Source organism: Pseudorca crassidens, chromosome 11, assembly GCF_039906515.1.
Source record: "Pseudorca crassidens isolate mPseCra1 chromosome 11, mPseCra1.hap1, whole genome shotgun sequence".
Taxonomy (NCBI): domain Eukaryota; kingdom Metazoa; phylum Chordata; class Mammalia; order Artiodactyla; family Delphinidae; genus Pseudorca; species Pseudorca crassidens.
This window is the reverse complement of record NC_090306.1, coordinates 21,605,029-21,626,420: the sequence shown is the minus strand read 5'-3', so window position 1 is coordinate 21,626,420 and position 21,392 is coordinate 21,605,029. Positions and strand designations below refer to the sequence as shown.

General features: G+C 38.9%; 1 protein-coding gene across 4 annotated transcripts in view; it reads left to right on the top strand.

Moving 5' to 3' along the window:
• The window catches only part of ITPR2 (inositol 1,4,5-trisphosphate receptor type 2), a 533,444-nt gene that overhangs the window by 175,543 nt on the left and 336,509 nt on the right, over positions 1-21,392 (top strand). For all 4 annotated transcript variants that reach the window (XM_067695972.1, XM_067695968.1, XM_067695971.1 and 1 more), the window contains 2 exons: positions 4,479-4,623; positions 6,301-6,451. In XM_067695972.1, coding sequence (XP_067552073.1) covers positions 4,479-4,623; positions 6,301-6,451 — 296 coding nt within the window. The remainder of the gene's footprint in view (positions 1-4,478; positions 4,624-6,300; positions 6,452-21,392) is intronic.

Here is a 21,392-nt window from a genome sequence, read left to right as displayed (position 1 = left end):
ATTTTGTTCTCGTTCTGTAGAAATGCCATTGGAAATTTGATAGGGATTGCATTGAATCTGTAGATTGCTTTGGGTAGTATAGCCATTTTCACAATAATGATTCTTTCAATCCAAGAACATGGTATATATCTCTCCATCTGTTGGTATCATCTTTAATTTCCTTCATCAGTGTCTTATAGTTTTCTGCATACAGTTCTTTTGTCTCCCTAGGTAGGTTTATTCCTAGGTATTTTATTCTTTTTGTTGCAATGGTAAATGGGAGTGTTTCCTTAATTTCACTTTCAGATTTTTCATCATTATTGTATAGGAATGCAAGAGGTTTTTGTGCATTAATATTGTGTCCTGCAACTTGACCAAATTCATTGATTAGCTCTAGTAGTTTTCTGTGGCATCTTTAGGATTCTCTATGTATAATATCATGTCATCTGCAAACAGTGACAGTCTTACTTCTTCTTTTCCAGTTTGCATTCCTTTTATTTCTTTTCCTTCTCTGATTGCCGTGGCTAGAACTTCCAAAACTATGTTGAATATTAGTGGTGAGAGTGGACATCCTTGTCTTGTTCCTGATCTTAGAGGAAATGCTTTCAGTTTTTCACCATGGAGAATGATGTTTGCTGTGGGTTTGTTGTATATGGCCTTTATTATGTTGAGGTAGGTTCCCTCTATGCCCACTTTCTGGAGAGTTTTTATCATAAATGGGTGTTGCATTTTGTGAAAAGCTTTTCCTGCATCTGTTGAGGTGATCATATGGTTTTTATTCTTCAGTTTGTTAATATAGTATATATCAGTGATTGATTTGCATATACTGAAGAATCCCTGCATCCCTGGGATAAATCCCACCTGATCGTGGTGTATGGTCCTTTCCATGTGTCGTTGGATTCTGTTTGCTAGGATTTTGTTGAGGATTTTTTCATCTATATTCATCAGTGATATTGGTCTGTAATTTTTTTTTTTTGTAGTATCTTTGTCTGGTTTTGGTATGAGGGTGATGGTGGCCTCATACAATGAGTTTGGGAGTGTTCCTTCGTCTGCAATTTTTTGGAAGATTTGAGAAGGTTGGGTGTTAGCTCTTCTCAAAATGTTTGATAGACTTCACCTGTGAAGCCATCTGGTCCTGGACTTTTGTTTGTTTGAAGATTTTTTTTTTTTTTTTTTTGCGGTACACGGGCCTCTCACCGCTGCGGCCTCTCCCCTTGCGGAGCACAGGCTCCGGATGCGCAGGCTCAGCGGCCATGGCTCATGGGCCCAGCCGCTCCGCGGCACGTGGGATCCTCCCGGACCGGGGCATGAACCCACGTCCCCTGCATTGGCAGGCGGACTCTCAACCACTGCACCACCAGGGAAGCCCTGTTGGAAGATTTTTAATCACAGTTTCAATTCATTACCTGTGATTGGTCTGTTCATATTTTCTGCTTCTTCCTGGTTCAGTCTTGGGAGGTTATACCTTTCTAAGAATTTGTCCATTTCTTCCAGTTGTCCATTTTATTGGCATAGAGTTGCTTGTGGTAGTCTCTTAGGATGCTTTGTATTTGTGTGGTGTCTTTTATAACTTCTCCATTTTCATTTGTAATTTTATTGATTTGAGTCCTCTCCCTCTTTTTTTTGGATGAGTCTGTCTAATGGTTTATCAATTTTGTTTATCTTCTCAAAGAACCAGGTTTTAGTTTTATTGATCTTTGCTGTTGTTTTCTTTGCTTCTATTTCATTTATTTCTGCTCTGACCTTTATGACTTCTTTCCTTCTGCTAACTTTGGGTTTTGTTTGTTCTTCTTTCTCTAGTTCCTTTAGGTGTAACGTTAGGGTGTTTGAGATTTTTCTTTTTTCCTGAGGTAGGCTTGTATAGCTATAAACTTACGTCTTAGTACTGTTTTTGCTGCATCCCATAGATTTTGGATCATCGTGTTTTCATTGTCATTCGTCTCTAGGTATTTTTTGATTTCCTCTTTGATTTATTTAGTGATCTCTTGGTTATTTAGTAACGTTTTGTTTAGCCTCCATGTGTTTGTGTTTTTTATGGTTTTCTCCTGTAATTGATTCTAATCTCATAGAGTTATGGTCAGTAAAGTTGCTTGATATGATTTCCATTTTCTTAAATTTCCTGAGGCTTGATTTGTGACCCAAGATGAGATCTATCCTGGAGAATGTTCCGTGCACACTTGAGAAGAAGTGTAATCTCCTGTTTTTGGATGGAATGTCCTATAAATATAAATTAAATCTATCTGGTATTTTGTATCATTTAAAGCTTCTGTTTCCTCATTTATTTTCTGTTTGGATGATCTGTCCATTGGTGTAAATGAGGTGTTCAAGTCCCCCACTATTATTGTGTTACTGTCGATTTCCTCTTTTATAGCTGTTAACAGTTGCCTTATGTATTGAGGTGCTCCTATGTTGGATGCATATATATTTATAATTGTTATATCTTCTTCTTGGATTGATCCCTTCATCATTATGTAGTGTCCTTCCTTGTGTCTTGTGGCATTCTTTATTTTAAAGTCTGTTTTATCTGATATAAGTATTGCTACTCCAGCTTTCTTTTGATTTCCATTTTCATGGAATATCTTTTTCCATCCCCTGACTTTCAGTCTGTATGTGTCCCTAGGTCTGAAGTGGGTCTCTTGTAGACAGCATATATATGGGTCTTGTTTTTGTATCCATTCAGCTAGCCTGTGTCTTTTGGTTGGAGCATTTAATCCATTCACGTTTAAGGTAATTATCGATATGTATGTTCCTATTCCCATTTTCTTAATTGTTTTGGGTTTGTTTTCGTAGGTTCTTTTCTTCTCTTGTGTTTCCCACTTAGAGCAGTTCCTGTAACATTTTTTGTAGAGCTGGTTTGGTGGTGCTGAATTCTCCTAGCTTTTGCTTGTCTGTAAAGCTTTTGATTTCTTCATCGAATCTGAATGAGATCCTTGCTGGGTAGAGTAATCTTGGTTGTAGGTTCTTCCCTTTCATCACTTTAAGTATATCATGCCACCGCCTTCTGGCTGTAGAGTTTCTGCTGAGAAATCAGTTGTTAACCTTATGGGAATTCCCTTGTATGTTATTTGTCATTTTTCCCTTGCTGCTTTCAATAATTTTTCTTTGTCTTTAATTTTTGCCAATTTGATTACTATGTGTCTTGGCGTGTTTCTCCTTGGGTTTATCCTGTATGGGACTTGCTGTGTTTCCTGGACTTGGGTTGCTGTTTTCTTTCCCATGTTAGGGATGTTTTCTACTGTCATCTCTTCAAATGTTTTCTCTGGTCCTTTCTGTCTCTCTTCTCCTACTGGACCCCTATAATGAGAATGTTGTTGTGTTTAATATTGTCCCAGCAGTCTCTTAGGCTGTCTTCATTTCTTTTCTTTCTTTTGTCTTTATTCTGTTCCGCAGCAGTGAATTCCAACATTCTGCCTTCCAGGTCACTTATCCTTTCTTCTGCCTCAGTTTTTCTGCTATTGATTCCTTCTAGTGTGTTTTTCATTTCAGTTAGTGTATTGTTCACCTCTATTTGTTTGTTCTTTAAGTCTTCTAGGTCTTTGTTACACATTTCTTGCATCTTCTGGATCTTTGCCTCCATTCTTTTTCCGAGGTCCTGGATCATCGTCACCATCATTATTCTGAATTCTTTTTCTGGAAGGTTGCCTAACTCCACTTCATTTTGTTGTTTTTCTGGTGTTTTATCTTGTTCCTTCATCTGGTATGTAGCCCTCTGCCTTTTCATCTTGTCTGTCTTTCTGTGAATGTGGTTTTTGTTCCACAGGCTGCAGGATTACAGTTCTTCTTGCTTCTGCTCTGGAAAAATTTCTTGAAGCCTTTAAATTCAGCAGATGAACTCAATGATTTTGATTATGTCTTCCATTTTTAAAAAATTTATTTTATTGAAGTTTAGTTGATTTACAGTGTTGTGTTAATTTCTACTATACAGCTAGGTGATTTGGTTATACATAGGTATACATTCTTTTTCATCTTCTTTTCCATTATGATTTATCACAGAATATTGAGTGTGGTTCCTTGTGCTATACAGTAGGACCTAGTTGTTTATCCATTTTATATATAATAGTTTGCATCTACTAATCCCAAACTGCCAATCCATCCCTCCCCCAAATGTCTTCAGTTTTGAAATGAAATATAACGAAAGGCATTTCTTTATTCAGACTTGGATTGTTAATTTTCCAAATGCAAACAAGATACTCTTTTTGTAAAGTAAAATGACAGCTCTTGATAATAGAAAAGTTATTCTGGAAACCAATGAACAGAAATCATGTTAATAAAAGGAGTAACAATTAATAAAAGGAGTAACAATGGTAGACTCTGATTTAAATGCTTTACATGTATCAACTCATTTCAAAATAGCTCCATTTTATAGATGAGGGTACAAAGTGTAGAAGTTTCATTAATTTACCCAAGCTTAGAAGACAAGAGGTCAAAATATATATATTTTCCTATTTTAAATGATTAGAATCAATTTAACTTCTTTTAAATTCTTTCTGTCTTCATAGATATGATTCTATAACAGACTCTTCCAGAAATGATATGAAGAGGAAATTTGCACTGACAATGGAATTTGTTGAAGAATACTTGAAAGAGGTTGTAAATCAGCCTTTTCCTTTTGGAGATAAAGAAAAAAACAAACTGACATTTGAGGTAATTTTTTTAAACAATTAATCCATGAGGTTATTCAATTTATGCTGTCTAAAATTAGATACATTGAACATCAAAGATTTTTTTCCCTCTAATATTTAGAATGTTTTAGTAATTAGGTAGTTAAATTTATGAACATATGATTCCCTCTGCCACTGATTAAAGGATAGATTTGATGCTTTAATTATACCTGATATAGAATACTAAATATTTTATTTATAATTACCTGTTAGATACTCTGATTTTTTTAGTTTCATTTATTGTGTAAGCTTTATTGCATTTAATGAACAAAGACAGCTTTGCATATTTATAAAATGGTTGGATACGTTTTTTTCATCTCCATGAAGGTAATGTTTTTAGCCTATTAAACTGAATTGAAATACCACCAGTTATAATATCACTTTGGGGATATAGGGGCAAAACTAGAGAAAAAATGCCACTACAAGATATCTGGGGTATTAGGTGCCTACTGGTGTGTAACAGATTACCCCCAAACTTAGCAGCCCAAAGCAACAAGCGTGTATTATCTCACAGTTTCCATAGGTCAGGAATCTGGGAGGGCTTATTAGTTGGGTAGTTCTAGGTCAGGGTCTCTCATGAAGTCAGGATCTCACAGGCTGTTGATTAGGGTTGCAGCTTCCGTGGGTCAGGAATCTGGGAGGGCTTATTAGTTGGGTAGTTCTAGGTCAGGGTCTCTCTTGAGGTCAGGATCTCACAGGCTGTTGATTGGGGTTGCAGTTTCCGTGGGTCAGGAATCTGAGAGGGCTTATTAGTTGGGTGGTTGTAGGTCAGGGTCTCTCATGAGGTCAGGGCCTCACAAGCTGTTGATTGGGGTTGCAGTCATCTGGGGTTAGATGATCTGCTTCTAAGATCACTTGTGTGGTTGCTGGCGGCTACACTTCCTTGCTGGCTATTGTCTAGACACCTCATCTTCTTGCCGTGTGGGCCTTTCCATAGGCTGCCTCAGTGTCCTTACAGTATGGCACCTGGCTTCCCCCAGAGCAACCATTAGAGAGAGAGAAAGAGAGAGCCCAAGATGGAAGTTGCAATCTCCTATAACCTAATCTTAGAACTGTCATGTCATCATTTCTGCTATATGCCGTTGGAGACACTGACTAACCCTGGGGCAATGTGGAAGGAGACCCTACATTGGGCGCCATCTTGGAAGCTGGCTCTCACACCTAGTATGTCCTACAGTATCCAGGAGACCACACAGTGGCATAAGGAACATATATATCTAGACAAATTTCTTGGATAATATTCATTTATTAAAGTAATTCATTAAAGTAACTATTTATTAAGTGGTATCCTACTGACGTAAGTTAATGTTTAAATAAGAGGTAAATCATTCTAATGTAAATCTCTTTTAACCACCCTGATACAACTAAAATCTTGTCTTGTCCCTTCCTTGCTGGCTGTTGACAAGATACCTCATCTTCTTGTCACATGGGCCTTTGATGGGGTTGATGAACTGGTCTTATTTGGATTTAATTCTAAACTTGACTAAATTGGACTTCAGTGGTTGCTTTCACAGGTATTTCAATTCCTAGGTATTAAAGAATTAGAAAGGTTAGAAATACCTGCACTAACTTAGATAATAAAAAGTCAATGCTAATTTCCGTTCCTAATGTTTTTCTTTTCTTTTTCTTTTCTTTTTCTCCCCGCCTTTTTAAAATTAAGGTGGTCCACTTGGCTCGGAATCTTATATACTTTGGATTTTATAGTTTCAGTGAATTATTAAGGCTAACAAGAACACTTCTGGCTATCCTTGACATCGTTCAGGCCCCCATGTCATCGTATTTTGAAAGATTAAGCAAATTTCAAGATGGAGGTAAGAACTTTGGAGAAAAGTTATAATCTTTTTGGTATTTCTTTGAGGTGAGATAGAAAACAAATCTATAGAGAAGTGGTTGTTAACATGTACCTGCTAATATATGTGTGCAAATGGAATGTCATCCTGTGATAGGACTGAGTGACCAGAGGCTGGATATACAAACATTCTTCTCTGTTTTTAATGAAAAGCTTTAAAAGACAACTTCATAAGATCAATGAATTCCACCTTCAGCAGCTCATGTTAAGGTCAATCCACTAAAACATCTTAATACTTCTGATCATCGTGGTGTGTCATGTGCTGGCTACGCTTCATAGCATGGCATAAAAAATGCAGAGAATGGGCACACTCAGGGTCACACCAGAGAAGCAGAGAGTGCAAGGCTAGCACAAGAGGCAGTACAGTAAAGTGGGCAAGAGAGCATGCGCTTTTGAGTCAGAGTGCCTATGTTCAAATCCTGCCTTGACCATTTATTAACTTAGGCACGGTACTTATCTTCTCCAAGAGTTTCTTTTCTTATCTGAGATATGATGTTGAAAATAACAGTATCTTCCTCACAGTCTCCATGTGAGAATTAAGTGAATGTGTACAACATATTCAAAGCACTTATAACAGTGCCCATCTCATAACTCAATAAAATTTTTTTCAGATGGTGATTGTCTTTAAGTAGGATGCTCTGAAAATACCGTGTGGTATAGGATTGTTTGCAGAATGTATATTGAAGAGTGCATTTAAGGTATACAGCTGTAAGGAAGTGGGGAAGGTAGGATTGGGCAGACGGAGAAGCTGAGCCACAGTGAGGTTACAGTTGAGGTCATTGCTGATCCTACAGGGAGCTCTGGAGCTGAGTTGGCCCTTCAAAGTGGTCACAAATTAAGGCAAAGGGCCTGAGCTTTATATCCTCGCATTAGCCAGCCTTGACTTCTGGCTTCATCACAGAGGGAGTGTGTAGCTTTGGGTAAGGCAGTCCCCCTGGACAAGGGTCACTCTTAGTGGGAAGCACGGCTTCGAGAAGACAGCAGTCATCATGCCCAGCAACTGAGGAAATAGATACCTCAGCTCTAAGAGGTGATGCGGGTGGAGCATAATGTATCCACTATAGTATCCACTACAGGATTAAACAGTAAAGCCAGAAATCTAACTTCGGACATAGGGAAGAAATATATGACTAGGAATGATAAACGAACAAGTAGCTGAAGTAATTAATTGTGATGCCTAAATCTCAATTCCTTCTACATCTGCCAAAAATCTGTACAGACCAATAAAAAGCAAATTATACCCCATAAATCCCTCACCTTCAGCAGAACTAGAGAACAGAGGACAGTCCGAACTTCAGTTATTATAAGTGGAAAAGCAACATCAGTTTTTAGTGGCACTGTCTCACTGTTCCTACTGGGAGCCTCTGTGGACAGTTAGGGAGTTCTGGAAAAACCATGTGGAAGAGACAGGAAGGGATTGTACAAAAATCACCCTTAGAATTCCTTGGTGGTCCAGTGGTTAGGACTTCTTGCTTCCACTTCCGGGGGCCTAGGTTCAATCCCTGGTCAGGGAACTAAGATCCATCAAGCCGCATGGTGTGGCCAAAAAAAAAAAAAGAAAAGAAAAGAAAAAAGAAAACCACCCTTAGAAAAAGAAAGTCTGTCTATCCTAAGGGTGAAAATATTGAAAGAGATTCCAGGTAGATAAGAGCACTGAGTACGGAGGAAGGAACTTGAAAGTACACAGGTAGCAGTTGTGGAAAAGCAATGCTTCTAGGGATGAACGAGGTTAAAAGTAAGGAAGAGGCACCCTTTGGAGTCTTGTTGGTGAAGGCAAAAAGAAACAAGGTGGGGAAATCTAGAATACAAGATAAAAGAAACTAACACAGTATTGTGAAGCAATTATACTCCAATAATGATCTATTAAAAAAAATTGAAGAAAATATAACTTCCTCCACTGCCCCCCAACAAAAGCCAGGCTTTAAAGAAACTGCACTTCATGACTCAGACAGAAGAGGGTGCTCCTGAACTGAAGATCTTGTAAAGCAGCTCATGTTGTCACCTTGTCCATGAAATGCAGAAATGTAATCAATCTTCATCTCTATGAAAGGACTGTAAGATCAAAACATTTCAGTTGATGGAAATTTCTCTCTGAACATCAACCATGAAAGAGAAGAAAATTGTCAATGATACTCTAAACTGAATTAAATATCTTCAAACAATGAAACATGAATGTATGAAATACACCTTGAATCATAAATCCAAGAACTAAGGTTAGAAATGGACCAACACAAACCAGTGGGAAATGAAATGAAAGTTGATTGGACTCAGAAAAGAAAAAGACTTTATTATTATTATTTTTAGAAATAACAGATCGAATTACAAGATATCAAAGGAAGAATACATTTGAATGAAAGTATAGTAAGCACCATTGAAGAAAGGCAGGAGAACAGTGATGAGAATGTTAAGGATTTAAAGAAACAAGTAAAAATGGTCAGTGAGAAAGTGGTTGAAATGGAAGAAAGGCAAAGAAGGGCCATCATATGAATAATTGGAGTCCCTGAAAAAGAAAAGCAAAACAATGGAACAGACCTGAGATTTAAAATTCCAATCCAAGAAAACATTCTGTAACTAAAAGATAACCTGAATTCTACATGGTGAAGTTATGTAGGATGGTAATCTCCAAGACTTAAGACATAGAAAAATGAAACTATTATATATAGTATATATTCAGACAGAGTGGTGAGGGGGACAGGGAGGCACTATGAAAGCAAATGGAGAATAAAGGGAAGGAAAGATGCTTCCTGGTATGATGCTTTTTACGATACCCAGTTTACTTTACACCAGACCATTCTTTAAAAACTTAGAAATTGATTTCGACTTTTGTTCTCAGTGCTTATAGTCTACTTTCAGAGTTATACCCTACAGAGTATTTTATTCCTCTGAAAATTTGCTGGTATCTTGTACGTACTCTCCACTGTCCTGTGTGTGTCTGCCCTCTAAGACACGTTTTCTACTCTTTTCAATAGTTTATAATTCTCATATTTTCTCATGAACTCCATTCACCTCTGGATACCTTAATCATTCTTTCAACTCTCTGAGAATGATTAATTTTTCAATAAGAATTTATCGAGCAACTATTGCATGCCAGACATTATTCTAGACACTGGAAAAAAAAATGATGAACAAGATAGAGTCCTTAGCCCTAGGGGGGACAGACAATTAATAAATAGGCATAATCCCTCACCTCTCCCTATTGGGGGAGACAGTCAGATAATAAACAAATGAATATACACTATTACATTGGATAATACTATGGACAAAAATCAAGTAGGACAATATGGAGCATGATGGAGAAGGGAGGGGCAGTTATTTTTAGCTAGAGTAGTTTTTTTTCAATTGAAGTATAGTTGATTTACAATGTTGTGTTAGTTTCAGGTGTACAGCAAAGTGTTTCCGTTATACATACATATATATCTATTTTTTTTCAGATTCTTTTCCCTTATAGGTTATTGTGAAATATTGAATATAGTTCCTTGTGGTGTATAGTAGGACCTTGTTGGTTGTCTATTTTATATATAGTAATGTGTATATGTCAATCCTAATCTTCCAATTTATCCCTTCTCCCTTTACTCCCTGGTAACCATAAGTTTATTTTCTACATCTGTAACTATTTCTGTTTGTATATAAGTTCATTTGTATCATTTTTAAGATCCCACATATAAGTGATATCATATATTTGCCTTTGCCTGACTTACTTCACTTAGTATGATAATTTCTATGTCCATCCATGTTGCTGCAAATGGCAATATTACATTCTTTTTTATGTCTGAGTAATATTCCCTTGTATATATGTACCATATCTTCTTTATCCAGTCATCTGTTGCTGGACATTTAGGTTGCTTCCATGTCTGGCTGTTGTAAATAGTGCTGCTATGAACATTGGGGTGCATGTATCTTTTCGAATTATGGTTTTCTCTGGATATATGCCCAGGAATGGGATTGCAGGATCATATGGTAGTTCTATTCTTAGTTTTTTAAGGAACTTCCATACTGTTCTCCATAGTGGCTGTATCAATTTACATTCCCACCAGCAGTGCAGGAGGGTTCCCTTTTCTCCACACCCTCTCCAGCATTTATTATATGTAGACTTTATGATGATGGCCATTCTGACTGGTGTGAGGTGATACCTCACTGTAGTTTTGGTTTGCATTTCTAGCTAGTTTTTGTTTGCATTGAACAACCTCTCTGATGTCTGAGCAGAGACCTACATGCATCAAGGAAGACGGCCCTGAGGCAGAGTCAGCTTGTTCTGTGTGAGGAGCAGCAGGAAGGCCATTTTGGCTGAGGCAAAGTGAGGGAAGGGAGAATACAGGAGAAAAGGCCGGGGAAGCTCAGACTGTAGAGATTTGTAGACCCTTGAATTTGAATTGTGCTCTAAGTTTGATGGGCAACTTCAGAGGGTTTTGAGAAGGGATCAGTATGATTTGATAACTTTGGCTGCTGAGTGGACAGTAGTGAACATGTATGTGGACATAAATGTTAGAAAGACCATAGAAAGGAGGCTATGGCAGGATGGGAAGATGGTGTTGGACTAGAATAGAAGTGGTAGAAGTGGATGAATTTGGAATGGTACTGTCCTGACTCATAGGACTTGGATGTGAAATGGGAAAGAAAGAAGAGAGTCAAAGATTATTCCTGGGTTTTGAAAGCAGTTGGGTGAATGTGGTGCTATTTATTGAGGGGAGAAAGACTAGTGGATAAGTAGGGTTGTAGGGACAATCGGGATTTCTGTTTGGGCACATCAGGTGGGAAATGACTGTTAGGCATCCAGTTGGGGATGTTATGGTGACAGTTGGATATGTGGATGAACTTAGGGTATTGTCAGGATAGAAATATGAATGTGAGAATTGGTGCATAGGAGACATGAATATGATCACTTAAGGAGTGATTGTTGATTGGGAAGAAATGACATCTAAAGACTGAATCCTGGTTGCACCAACATTGAACACCAAGATAGAGCAGGCCCCTGCAAAAGAGTCTGGGACAGAGAACCAGTGAGTAAAGAGGAAAACCAGGAGAATACGTTGTCTTGGAGGCCAAATGAAAAGTAATTGTAATTGTTTGTTGGCTTATATGATATATTTCCTAGATAGCTGCTGTTCATCGAGGACTGTATGTGCTGAGTGGTTTTCCATGGACTACTTTCCATGTAGAGCGACTTGTGCTTAACCATGACACACAGTGTTACTCCATTAATTAAATATAAAACACCATAATTCTATTCCAGTATAAATGGGGATTCATGATAGTTTTTATCAGCCCATTATAATTCTCTAAGAAACTTCTTGCTGTGCTGTAAGAAATGCCTGTATGTGTCCTGCATGAACCGAGGCTCAGAGGCCTCTTCCTTTTGACACTCGACTCGTGTGGTGTGTAGAATGGTGTCTCTTTATTTGGGGAAAGGCATTTTCCTAATCTGTGGAAAGGGTTTGTGGATTTTGCCTAGATTTTTGGCATTTGAAAGAAGATGTTTAGTAGTAAATACCCTAGAAATCTGTTATTCTGGTTCTTGGGGCATTGAAATTAATTTGAATTTAAGGACTATAGTTTAAGATCCCTTCTCTTGATATTTGCAAATCAGAGGGTAAATTATTTCTTTTATACATTCCTATTATTGGATACATAATGTAAACTGTGAGAAAATATAGTTTGTTGTTAAGCACGATTTGATGACAGTGATGGTTATACTACACAAGATACCTCTGAGAGAATTTGTTAGAATGAGCTTTCTTCATTTCTCTCAACTCTAAAAGCCCTTCTCAAGGAATCATTTTTGCTTTTACTAGCACTAAATGTTTATTTAATATCATTCTCTTGCATACATATGGGAGGACAATGCTTTTATAGTAAAACACTCTTTAGATTTCTTTGGAGCATAACTATACTTGCAAGACAAAAAAAAAAGTACTATACTTTTTGTCAATGTTGCCTTGAGGTACATTTGAAAAAGTGAATATGTGGCTTTATTTACATTACATAAAACAGAAAAGAAAGAATGTACCTTGCAGGGATACATTGTTTGCTCATAAATATTGCCAATATGCGAATGTAATGGAATTGTGCCTGGATTCCACACTGTTTTGTAAAAAGTACCAGTATAGAAAACCATAATCAGGGAGATTAATTAATTTGCGTAAGATTCGTGAGTAAGTCAGTAGCATTGCGAAGAATTAAAGTGCAAGGAATTAGTCTTCCTATCTTTTGCACCACTCAATTATTTATTAGTCTGATGAACTAATATTTTAGAAAAATTGTTACTGAGGTTAGAATTTTGGTCCGTAAATTTTTTTGAAGTTAACACTTCTGTAGGGGCTCGGTCTTATAGGTATTCTTTAAGGTAAGTAAACAAAATAAAGAGTTGAAAATAAATTTTTAAAATAAAAAATAATAAAGTAGGGACAAAGCAACATCATGTGCCTCTAGATGTGACGTCCTGAGAAGGACACAACATTGTCTATTTAGTATTCCTGACAAAAATTCATAATCACCATCTAATTATGAAGAAATATCAGACAGGTACAAATTGAGGGGGGTATTTTATAGAACAACTGGCTTGAACATTTCGAAAATGTCAGTGTTATGAAAGATAAAGTTTGAGAAACTGTTTCAGAATAAAGGAGATAAAAGAGACATGACAACTACATATAATATGTGGTTTTGGATCAGGAAAATTATTATCTACAGAAGACGTTATTGGCACAATTGGTAAAATTTGAATATGGATTGTACATTAGGTTGTAGTGTTGTATCAGATTTCCTGAATTTTATAATTGTACTGTACTGTAGTTATGTAAGAGAATGTACTTGTTTTTAGCAAATACGTGCTGAAGAAGTGAGAGTTAAAAAGGTCATGATGTTTGGAACTAACTCTCAAAGAGTGCAGGAAAGATTGTGTGTGTGTGTGTGTGTGTGTGTGTGTGTGTGTGTGTGTGTGTACAGAGAGAGAGAGGATGTAAATGTGGCAGAATTTGTGAATCTGATAAATGTGGGCAGAGGGTGTTATGATGTTCTTTGTACTATTCTTGTAACTCTTTCCATAAATTTGAAAGTATTTCAAAACAGAAAAATTAATGACTTAAATAATTAGCCAAGTAAGAAAATGATTTATTATGTGTAAGATGACATTTCAAACTTACAGCATTATCTTGCAACTCTTCTAGGAGATGTGTCATTATAGCTGAGTTCTCTTAAGCTATAAATTCCTAAAAAAGCCCTATTAGACTCTATAAATTCTTAGCAAAAGAAGCAAGAGACAACACATTTCTGGAATTTCCATATGTGGAGACAGGATTGTCAGGCCTGGGAAAAATTCCTGTGGTACAGGGTGAGACTGAGGCTGATGGCCAGAGAGGAAATCCCAGATTACGGGAAGTACCTGGAGAAAAAGGAATTGTTATGTTATTCTAAAGGACGAGTCAGGGAGCTGTAGCAATATTGCCACAGTATAATACCCAGTGTAGCACCATCTTGGCTATGTATATTAAAAGTGTTTGATTATATTTTCTTAATTTTAATGAAACTTTATTTTTATTGGCAGTCATTTGCAAAATACAATTTTTTAAAAATAGGAGGTAATTTTGTAAGCACTGTTGCTGGACAGGCCAGCTCTTTCAAGTAAATGATAACAGCTTTCTTTTCTCATACTGTGTCTGGAAAATTCTGTGCAATAGAACTATGTCTTTTTTTATCCTTTTGATTGACTTACCACTTAAGAATTCTGCTCCAGCACAGTTGGGGTTGGACATTCAGAGAAATGTGTCTGGTCATTGTTTGGCAGGTCAGACCCAGGGGAGCGGAAGAAGAGAGAGGTGTGTGGAGAAGGTGAAGGCTTACGGTCCCGGAGTTCAATTCCATGCCGGCCTCAGTGGCGCCTGTCTTAAAATAGGGTGTGCACACAGCATTCATATGTTTTTCTGGGAAATCCTGTAGGCTTAGATGCCAGTGATTCGTGTTTGAGGCAATGGGGATGGCTGCCTTGGAAAGTGGCAATTACAGAAGTTTTCCTCTTCTGGGTCCTTGGTTACAGTGCAGCCCTTCACGTCACTGGGAGTTGTCCTCATCCTAGAGCTGGTTGGGAGTCTGAGTCTAGCTCCCAGGTTGTGTCTGTTCACCGTCACGGTGGCTTTTTAGTTGGCATGCTCAGCAGAAATTGATAGGTTCAGAAGCAGCTTCTCATTTTCGTGCCCTAGAGGTGGTCCATTCAGAAAATTATCCAGGCACACTCACATGGAGACAAAAGGAGCTGGCACTGCCCTGGCCTTTACTGTAGTGAGGCAGAAGATTCTCGTCTTCGGAGCTATCAACTGTCAACTTTTCATTCACTATGTACTCACTTAAGAAAAGAAATACTGTTTTCAAACAAGTTTATTCACTCCCAGCAGGCTATGTTGTTCAGTCAGTGTGCTTTGCCTAATACCTGTCATTTACTCTCAGTGATTTAGAATTCACAGGCACCATTCAGTGTAATTGATCTTTAGAATCGAAGGATTATGTCAAGCAGTGCTCTTCTTTGTCATGTTTAGAAGTTAAAAGCAAATGCCATATACAGGCTGATAAACTGGATATTGTCAATATATTTGTGAAAGTACATTTCACAAATATAAAAAATTATGTGTCTCTCTTTATGCTTGCTGAAGGATACACAATCAAGGATTGATACTACTACAGGCATACCTTCTTTTATTGCACTTAGCTTTATTGTGTTTCACAGATATTGCATTTTTTACAAACGGAAGGTTTGTGTCACCCCTGAGTCCAGCAAGTCTGCTGGAGCCATTTTCCCAACAGCATTTGTTCACTTTGTGTCTCTGTGTCACATTTTGGTAATTCTCAGAATATTTCAAACTTTTTCATTATTAATATGTTTGTCATGATAATCTGTGGTCTTTGATGTTGCTCTTGTAATTGTTTTTGGCCACCACTAGCCATGTCCACATAAGCCGGCCAACTTAATCAATAAATGTTGTGTGTGTTCTGACCGCTCCACCAACCTGCCGTTCCCCGTCTCTCCTTCTCTCCTTGGGCACCCCTATTCCCTGAGACACATCAATATTGAAATTAGGCCAGTTAATAACCATACAGTGGCCTCTGTGTGTTCAAGTGAAAGGAAGAGTTGCACGGCTCTCACTTTACATCAAAAGCTAGAAATAATTAAGCTTAGTGAGGAAGGCATGTTGAAAGCCAAGATACACTAAAAGCTAGGCCTCTTGCACCAGTTAGCCAAGCAGTGAATGCAAAAGGAAGGTTCTTGAAGGAAGTTAAAAGTGCTACTCCAGTGAACATATGAATGGTAAGAAAGGGAAACAGCCTTATTGCTGATATGGAGAAAATTGTAGTGATCTAGAGAGAAGATCAAAGCAGCCACAACATTTCTTTAAGCCAAAGCCTAATCCAGAGCAAAACCCTAACTGTCTTCAATTCTCTGAAGGCTGAGAGAGGTGAGGAAACCGCAGGAGAAAAGTTTGAAGCTAGCAGAGGTTGGTTCATGGGGTTTAAGGGAAGAAACCATGTCCATAACATTGAAGTGCAAGGTTAAGCAGCAAGTGCTAAGGTAGAAGCTGCAGCAAATTATCCAGAAGACCTAGCTCAGATAATTCATGAAGGTGGCTACACTAAACAACAGATTTTCAGTGTAGACAAAGCAGCCTTCTATTTGAAGAAGTTGCCATCTAGGACTTTCATAGCTAGAGAGGAGAAGTCAATGCCTGTCTTCAAAGCTTCAAAAGACAGGCTAACTCTTGTTGTGGGCTAAAGCAGCTGGTGACTGAGTTGAAGCCAGTGCTCATTTACCCTTCTGAAAATCCTAGGGCCCTTCAGAATTATGCTAACTCTACTTTGCCTGTGCTCTATAAGCACAACAACAAATCCTGGATGACAGCACATCTGCTTACAACATGGTTTACTGAATATTTTAAGCCCACTGTTGAAACCTACTGCTCAGACGAAAAGATTTCTTCCAAAATATTACTGCTCATTGACAGTGCACCTGGTCACTCAAGAGCTCTGATGGAGACATACAACCAGATTACTGTTGTTTCCCCGCCTGCTAACACAGCATCCATTCTGCAGCCCATGGATCAGGGAATAATTTTGACTTTCAAGTCTTATTATTTAAGAAATACATTTTATAAGACTATAGCTGCCTTAGGTAGTGATTCTTCTGATGGACCTGGGCAGAGTAAATAGAAAACCTTCTGGAAAGACTTCTTATTCTAGATGTCATTAAGAACATTTGTGATTCATGAGAAGAGGTCAAAATATCAACATTAACAGGAGTTTGGAAGAAGTTGATTCCAGCCCTCAGGGATGACTGTGAGGGGTTCAAAACTTCAGTGGAGGAAGTAACTGCAGATGTGGTATAAGTAGCAAGAGAACTAGAATTAGAAGTGGAGCCTGAAGATGTCACTGAATTGCTATAATCTCAAGTTAAAACTTGAACAATTGATGAGTTGTTTCTTATGAGAGAAGAAAGTGGTTTCTTGAGATGGAATCTGCTCTTGATGAAGATGCTGTGAAGATTGTTGGGATGACAACAAAGGATTTAGAATATTATATAAACTGAGTTGGTAAAGCAGTGGCAGGGTTTGAGAGGATTGACTCCACATTTGAAAGAAGTTCTCCTGTGGTTAAAATACTGTCAAACAGCTACAGAGAAATTGTTCATGGAAAGAAGATTGATGCAGCAGACTTCATTATTGTCTTATTTTGAGAAACTGCCGTGACCACCTGAACCACCACCAAGCCCCACCCTGATCAGTCAGCAGCCATCAACACTGAGGCAAGAGCCTCCACCAGCCAACAGATCGTAATTCCGTGAGGGCTCAGATGATGGTTAGCATTTTTTTTTTATGATTAAGGTAATTTCATTCATTTATTCTTACATTTATGAATTTATCAAATGACATGTTATTTTGAATACACTCTGTGGAAAGACTCAACTGTTATTAGGACAGGCATGTCATGCAATGTTTGAACATGGGTAGACACTGACCTTCTTTGATGCTAAAAGAAAATAAACAATCCAGATCGTGAGCAATTTTTAGCATTAAAATATTTTTTAAGTTAAGGTGTATACATTTTTTTTTTAACACATAATGCTGTTGTACACTTAATAGACTAAACCATGGTGTAAACAACTTTTATATGCACTGGGAAACCAAAAAATCTTCCTGAGACTCATTTTTATTGCGATATATGATTTGCCGTGGTGGTCTGGAACTGACCCTGCAGTATTTCTGAGGTATGCCTATACTAATGTGATTAATTAAGATCACTTATTGCAGGTGCGTGGGTGTATTTTGTTCTACTAGAGAGTCATTTCAATGGTTGGGACAAATGTGAATCGTACTTATACATTCTCCTAAGAGCAGCATAACGTGTTAACTCGGAAAGGTGAGAGTATCATCTCCATTTGAGCAGGGTATAGAACTTGACACAGTCTGGAAATAGCTTAAGTCTAATTTGTTGTTTAGTTATCCTGTCAATATCCTTTCATTTATCTGTTTGTTGTTTGAATGGAACTGGGGTTCAAATTTAAACCTCCAAAATGGAGCAATAAGGTCTAACCATTGAGTAAGACTTGGGCTCATTCGGGTGTCTAGGTCACCACTGTCATTTCTTCTCACAATTGCCCCCCAACCCTTGAACTCATCGCAGTTTGAAAAGACAATAGATCAGAAAACTGCCAAAAGGTCAAATAAGAGCCGAATAGTTTCTTTTCATCTTCTACCATTTTGCTTTTTCGCAGCTCCAAGTTCTTGGGAGTTTCTGTAGTCAATCCCTGAAAGGTCGGCCTGTTCCCAGTCGGTAACCAGATAATCTCTTTTTTTGGCATATGTGTTATAATATTGAAGAAGAGAAATCACCAAAAAAAAATCGATGGAAATTCCATTTACTTTTAGGATCTCCTTTCCTTTGAGGTTTCAGGGTGGGAGCTGAAGTGCCTTTGGTCTTAGAGAATAAAATACAGGTAACCACAGCAGCCCGAAATTATCCTCCTGCCCTAAAAGGATTCCAGCTGCACTGGTGACTCACGTAGCCCTGTGGGCCCAACCCAGGGTAGAGAAGAGATAAGGAGGGAGTGTAGTAGAGGCACCTTGGATACACAAATGTCCAGTAGTACCCCTTGCCCCAGAAGATTGGGGGAGGAGAATGAGGGTGTGCTAACTCCCCATCTAGTGGCAAAGAATCAGCTGCTTCTTCAATTTAACTTTTTTTTTTTTGCCTTGGCTGGGACTTCACATGATCCACCTTGAAATGCTTTTCCTGGCAGCGTAGTTGCTTTTTAAAAGGAGAAGGGAAATTGAGATGGAAGGTGGAGCAGAAACATTTTTTAATAGTGTTCTATGGGTGGGAAAGGAGGAAAATATTTGCAGCAAAAAGTCTGCCAGAAAATAGTTTCTTCCTTTATAAAATCAGGAGGTTAATCTAAATGTGATCTTTACAGTCTCTTTCAGTTCAAAGCTGTGATTCTTCGAAGATTAGTATGTAATTCTCATTCGCTCACTCAATGGTATTCTTTTTAATGTGTGTTGCAAAAGACTCCTTTTAGCAGATATCCATGAAGCATGACTGCTGGTTAAGAGCTGTGATTGCTCTTTGTAAAGACACCAGCTACAATGCCTTGAAACCAGGAGCCTTAGTTCACTTAAAATATCGAGTGTATCAAAAAAATCAAGCAAGGGCTTCCCCGGTGGCGCAGTGGTTGAGAGTCCGCCTGCCGATGCAGGGGATGCAGGTTCGTGACCCGGTCTGGGAAGATCCCACATGCTGCGGAGCGGCTGGGCCCGTGAGCCATGGCCGCTGAGCCTGCGCGTCCGGAGCCTGTGCTCCGCAACGGGAGAGGCCACAGCAGTGAGAGTCCCGCGTACCGCAAAAAAAAAAAAAAAAAAAGCAAGTAAGCAAGCAAGAAAGGCTTACCTGTGTGCAAGTTGGGACTCCGAGGACGTGTATATGTGGAGTTGGAGGATGAGAAAGAACAGAAATGAGGTTTAGTACAGTGACCATCACCAAACAGCAGGTAGCAAAGGTCCAGGCAGCTTCATTTTAAGGACTCTCTCTAATGTCCCTTCAGCTCCTGTCAATGTTTCATCAGACTGAGCTCCTTCCAGGTCGGTATAAACGACATGAGTTCACAGCACAGCTCACAGTGCTCAGAAGTGTCAGGCAGGTTGGCTTGCCGGAGGAAGATGCCACGGTGACCAGTCATCATCTGAACATCTCTTTCCTGGACTTCTGGACTTAATTTTTCCCACCACCATTCTGCCCCTCGTGATGCTTCTTTTTGATGGTCCTGCCTCATCTCTGCTTCCAGCCTGTCCCTCGCCTTCAGGCAGATCTGTCTCATCCACTCTGGGTCTCGTTCCTCACACCTGCCTGCTCCCATCAGCTTCTTCTCCCTTCTGCCTACACCTTCTCCCCATTCCCATCATATGCTTCTAGTAGAGGGAGCTGGAGCCTCAAAGAGGCGGCCGGGACACGTGTGCAATCCTGTCCACAGTGATAGGTTTCTCTTGTCCTCTGTGTGTGTGCCCTGGGTCAGATGAGTGTGTTCTCATCATGCCTTGAGATTCGTCTCCTGACAGCAACTGCCCAGGATCTCTGGAGGTCCTTAGTGCAGGTTGTGTTCCCCAGGAAGCAGACTCTGAACAGAGATGAGCACGCCGGAGGCTTATTAGGGAGAGCTCTTAGCATCAACACTCGTGGAATGGAAGGGAAAGAAGCAGGCCTGGGCCAAGCGAGAAATTGGGTTGTGTTGTGGTCTTAGTGGGGAGCCTCTGGGTGGTGTGAAGTTGGGGTGTCCTTTCAGAGTTCTCTCTCATTGGAGTGAGGGGGCTGAGTTTTTATGGCCCCGTGGGCTGCCCTGGAATGGGGTGTGGTCTTGCTTGAGGCAGCTGTTTTCAGACCAGCCAATCCCCAGAGGACTGACTTTTGAGGGCTGTCCCCCAAGTGGCACTGCTAGCAGCTGAGGCAATAGTCCTTCCTTCCTGAAAGGGAATCTGGGCAGGACCATCACAGCATCCACTACAGATATTTTCCAGAGAAGTATCAAGACTGGAAAAACTGTAGGTCAAGATTAAGATCTCATAGGAAATAACAGATTAGGAAGAAAAATAAAAATGATTCAGATCTTATAGAAGATAGAGATTAGGGAGACAAATAAAAACAACATTAAGACATTTAAATGCACAGAAAAATTCTAGAGATGAAAAAAGTTTCTAGAGGCTACCTACTTCCAAATGCCCCAGAATCACTGGCATCAGAAATCTACTCCGGGCAGCAGGTGTTTTATGGAATCCTTTTCTTCGGATGTGAAGGAAGATTTCTGTGATATTCTGATCTTCTGAGTCTGGTTCTCTTACCAACTTTGTGCTGTGCTGACTGCACCTCTAAGTCCTTTCTGGCTTAATGTATAATGTCTTTTACACTTTTGTTATATATTTTTTTCCTCCTTAAGCTTTAAGGTTACCAAAGCCTTAAGGTTACCTTAAGGATCCTTATGTGGGAATGTGGAGAAAAAGCCAAAAACAGCGTCAGGGAGGACAGCAGGGAGTGAAAAGGAACATCCAACTTCAAGATATTTAAGTGGTAACAGTTTTAAGACTTGTGTTTCAAACTTTGCTTCTGAGACAATCCCAACAACGGTTCACGAAAGCGAGATTCTTGGCTTAAATTTTTTTTGAAAGCCTTAAGGTTACCAAAGGCTTTCCCCTTTGGTAACCATAAGTTTGTTTTCTATGTCTGTGAGTCTGTTTCAGTATTGTAAATAAATTCATTTGTATAATATTTTAGATTCCACATGTAGAAGTTTTAGAAAAAGTGCCTATAACTGTCAGGTTTTCTCTTAGTTATCAATGGTGCCTGGGAGGACTTGTTTTCCCCCTCTGGGCCTAGTCTTCTCT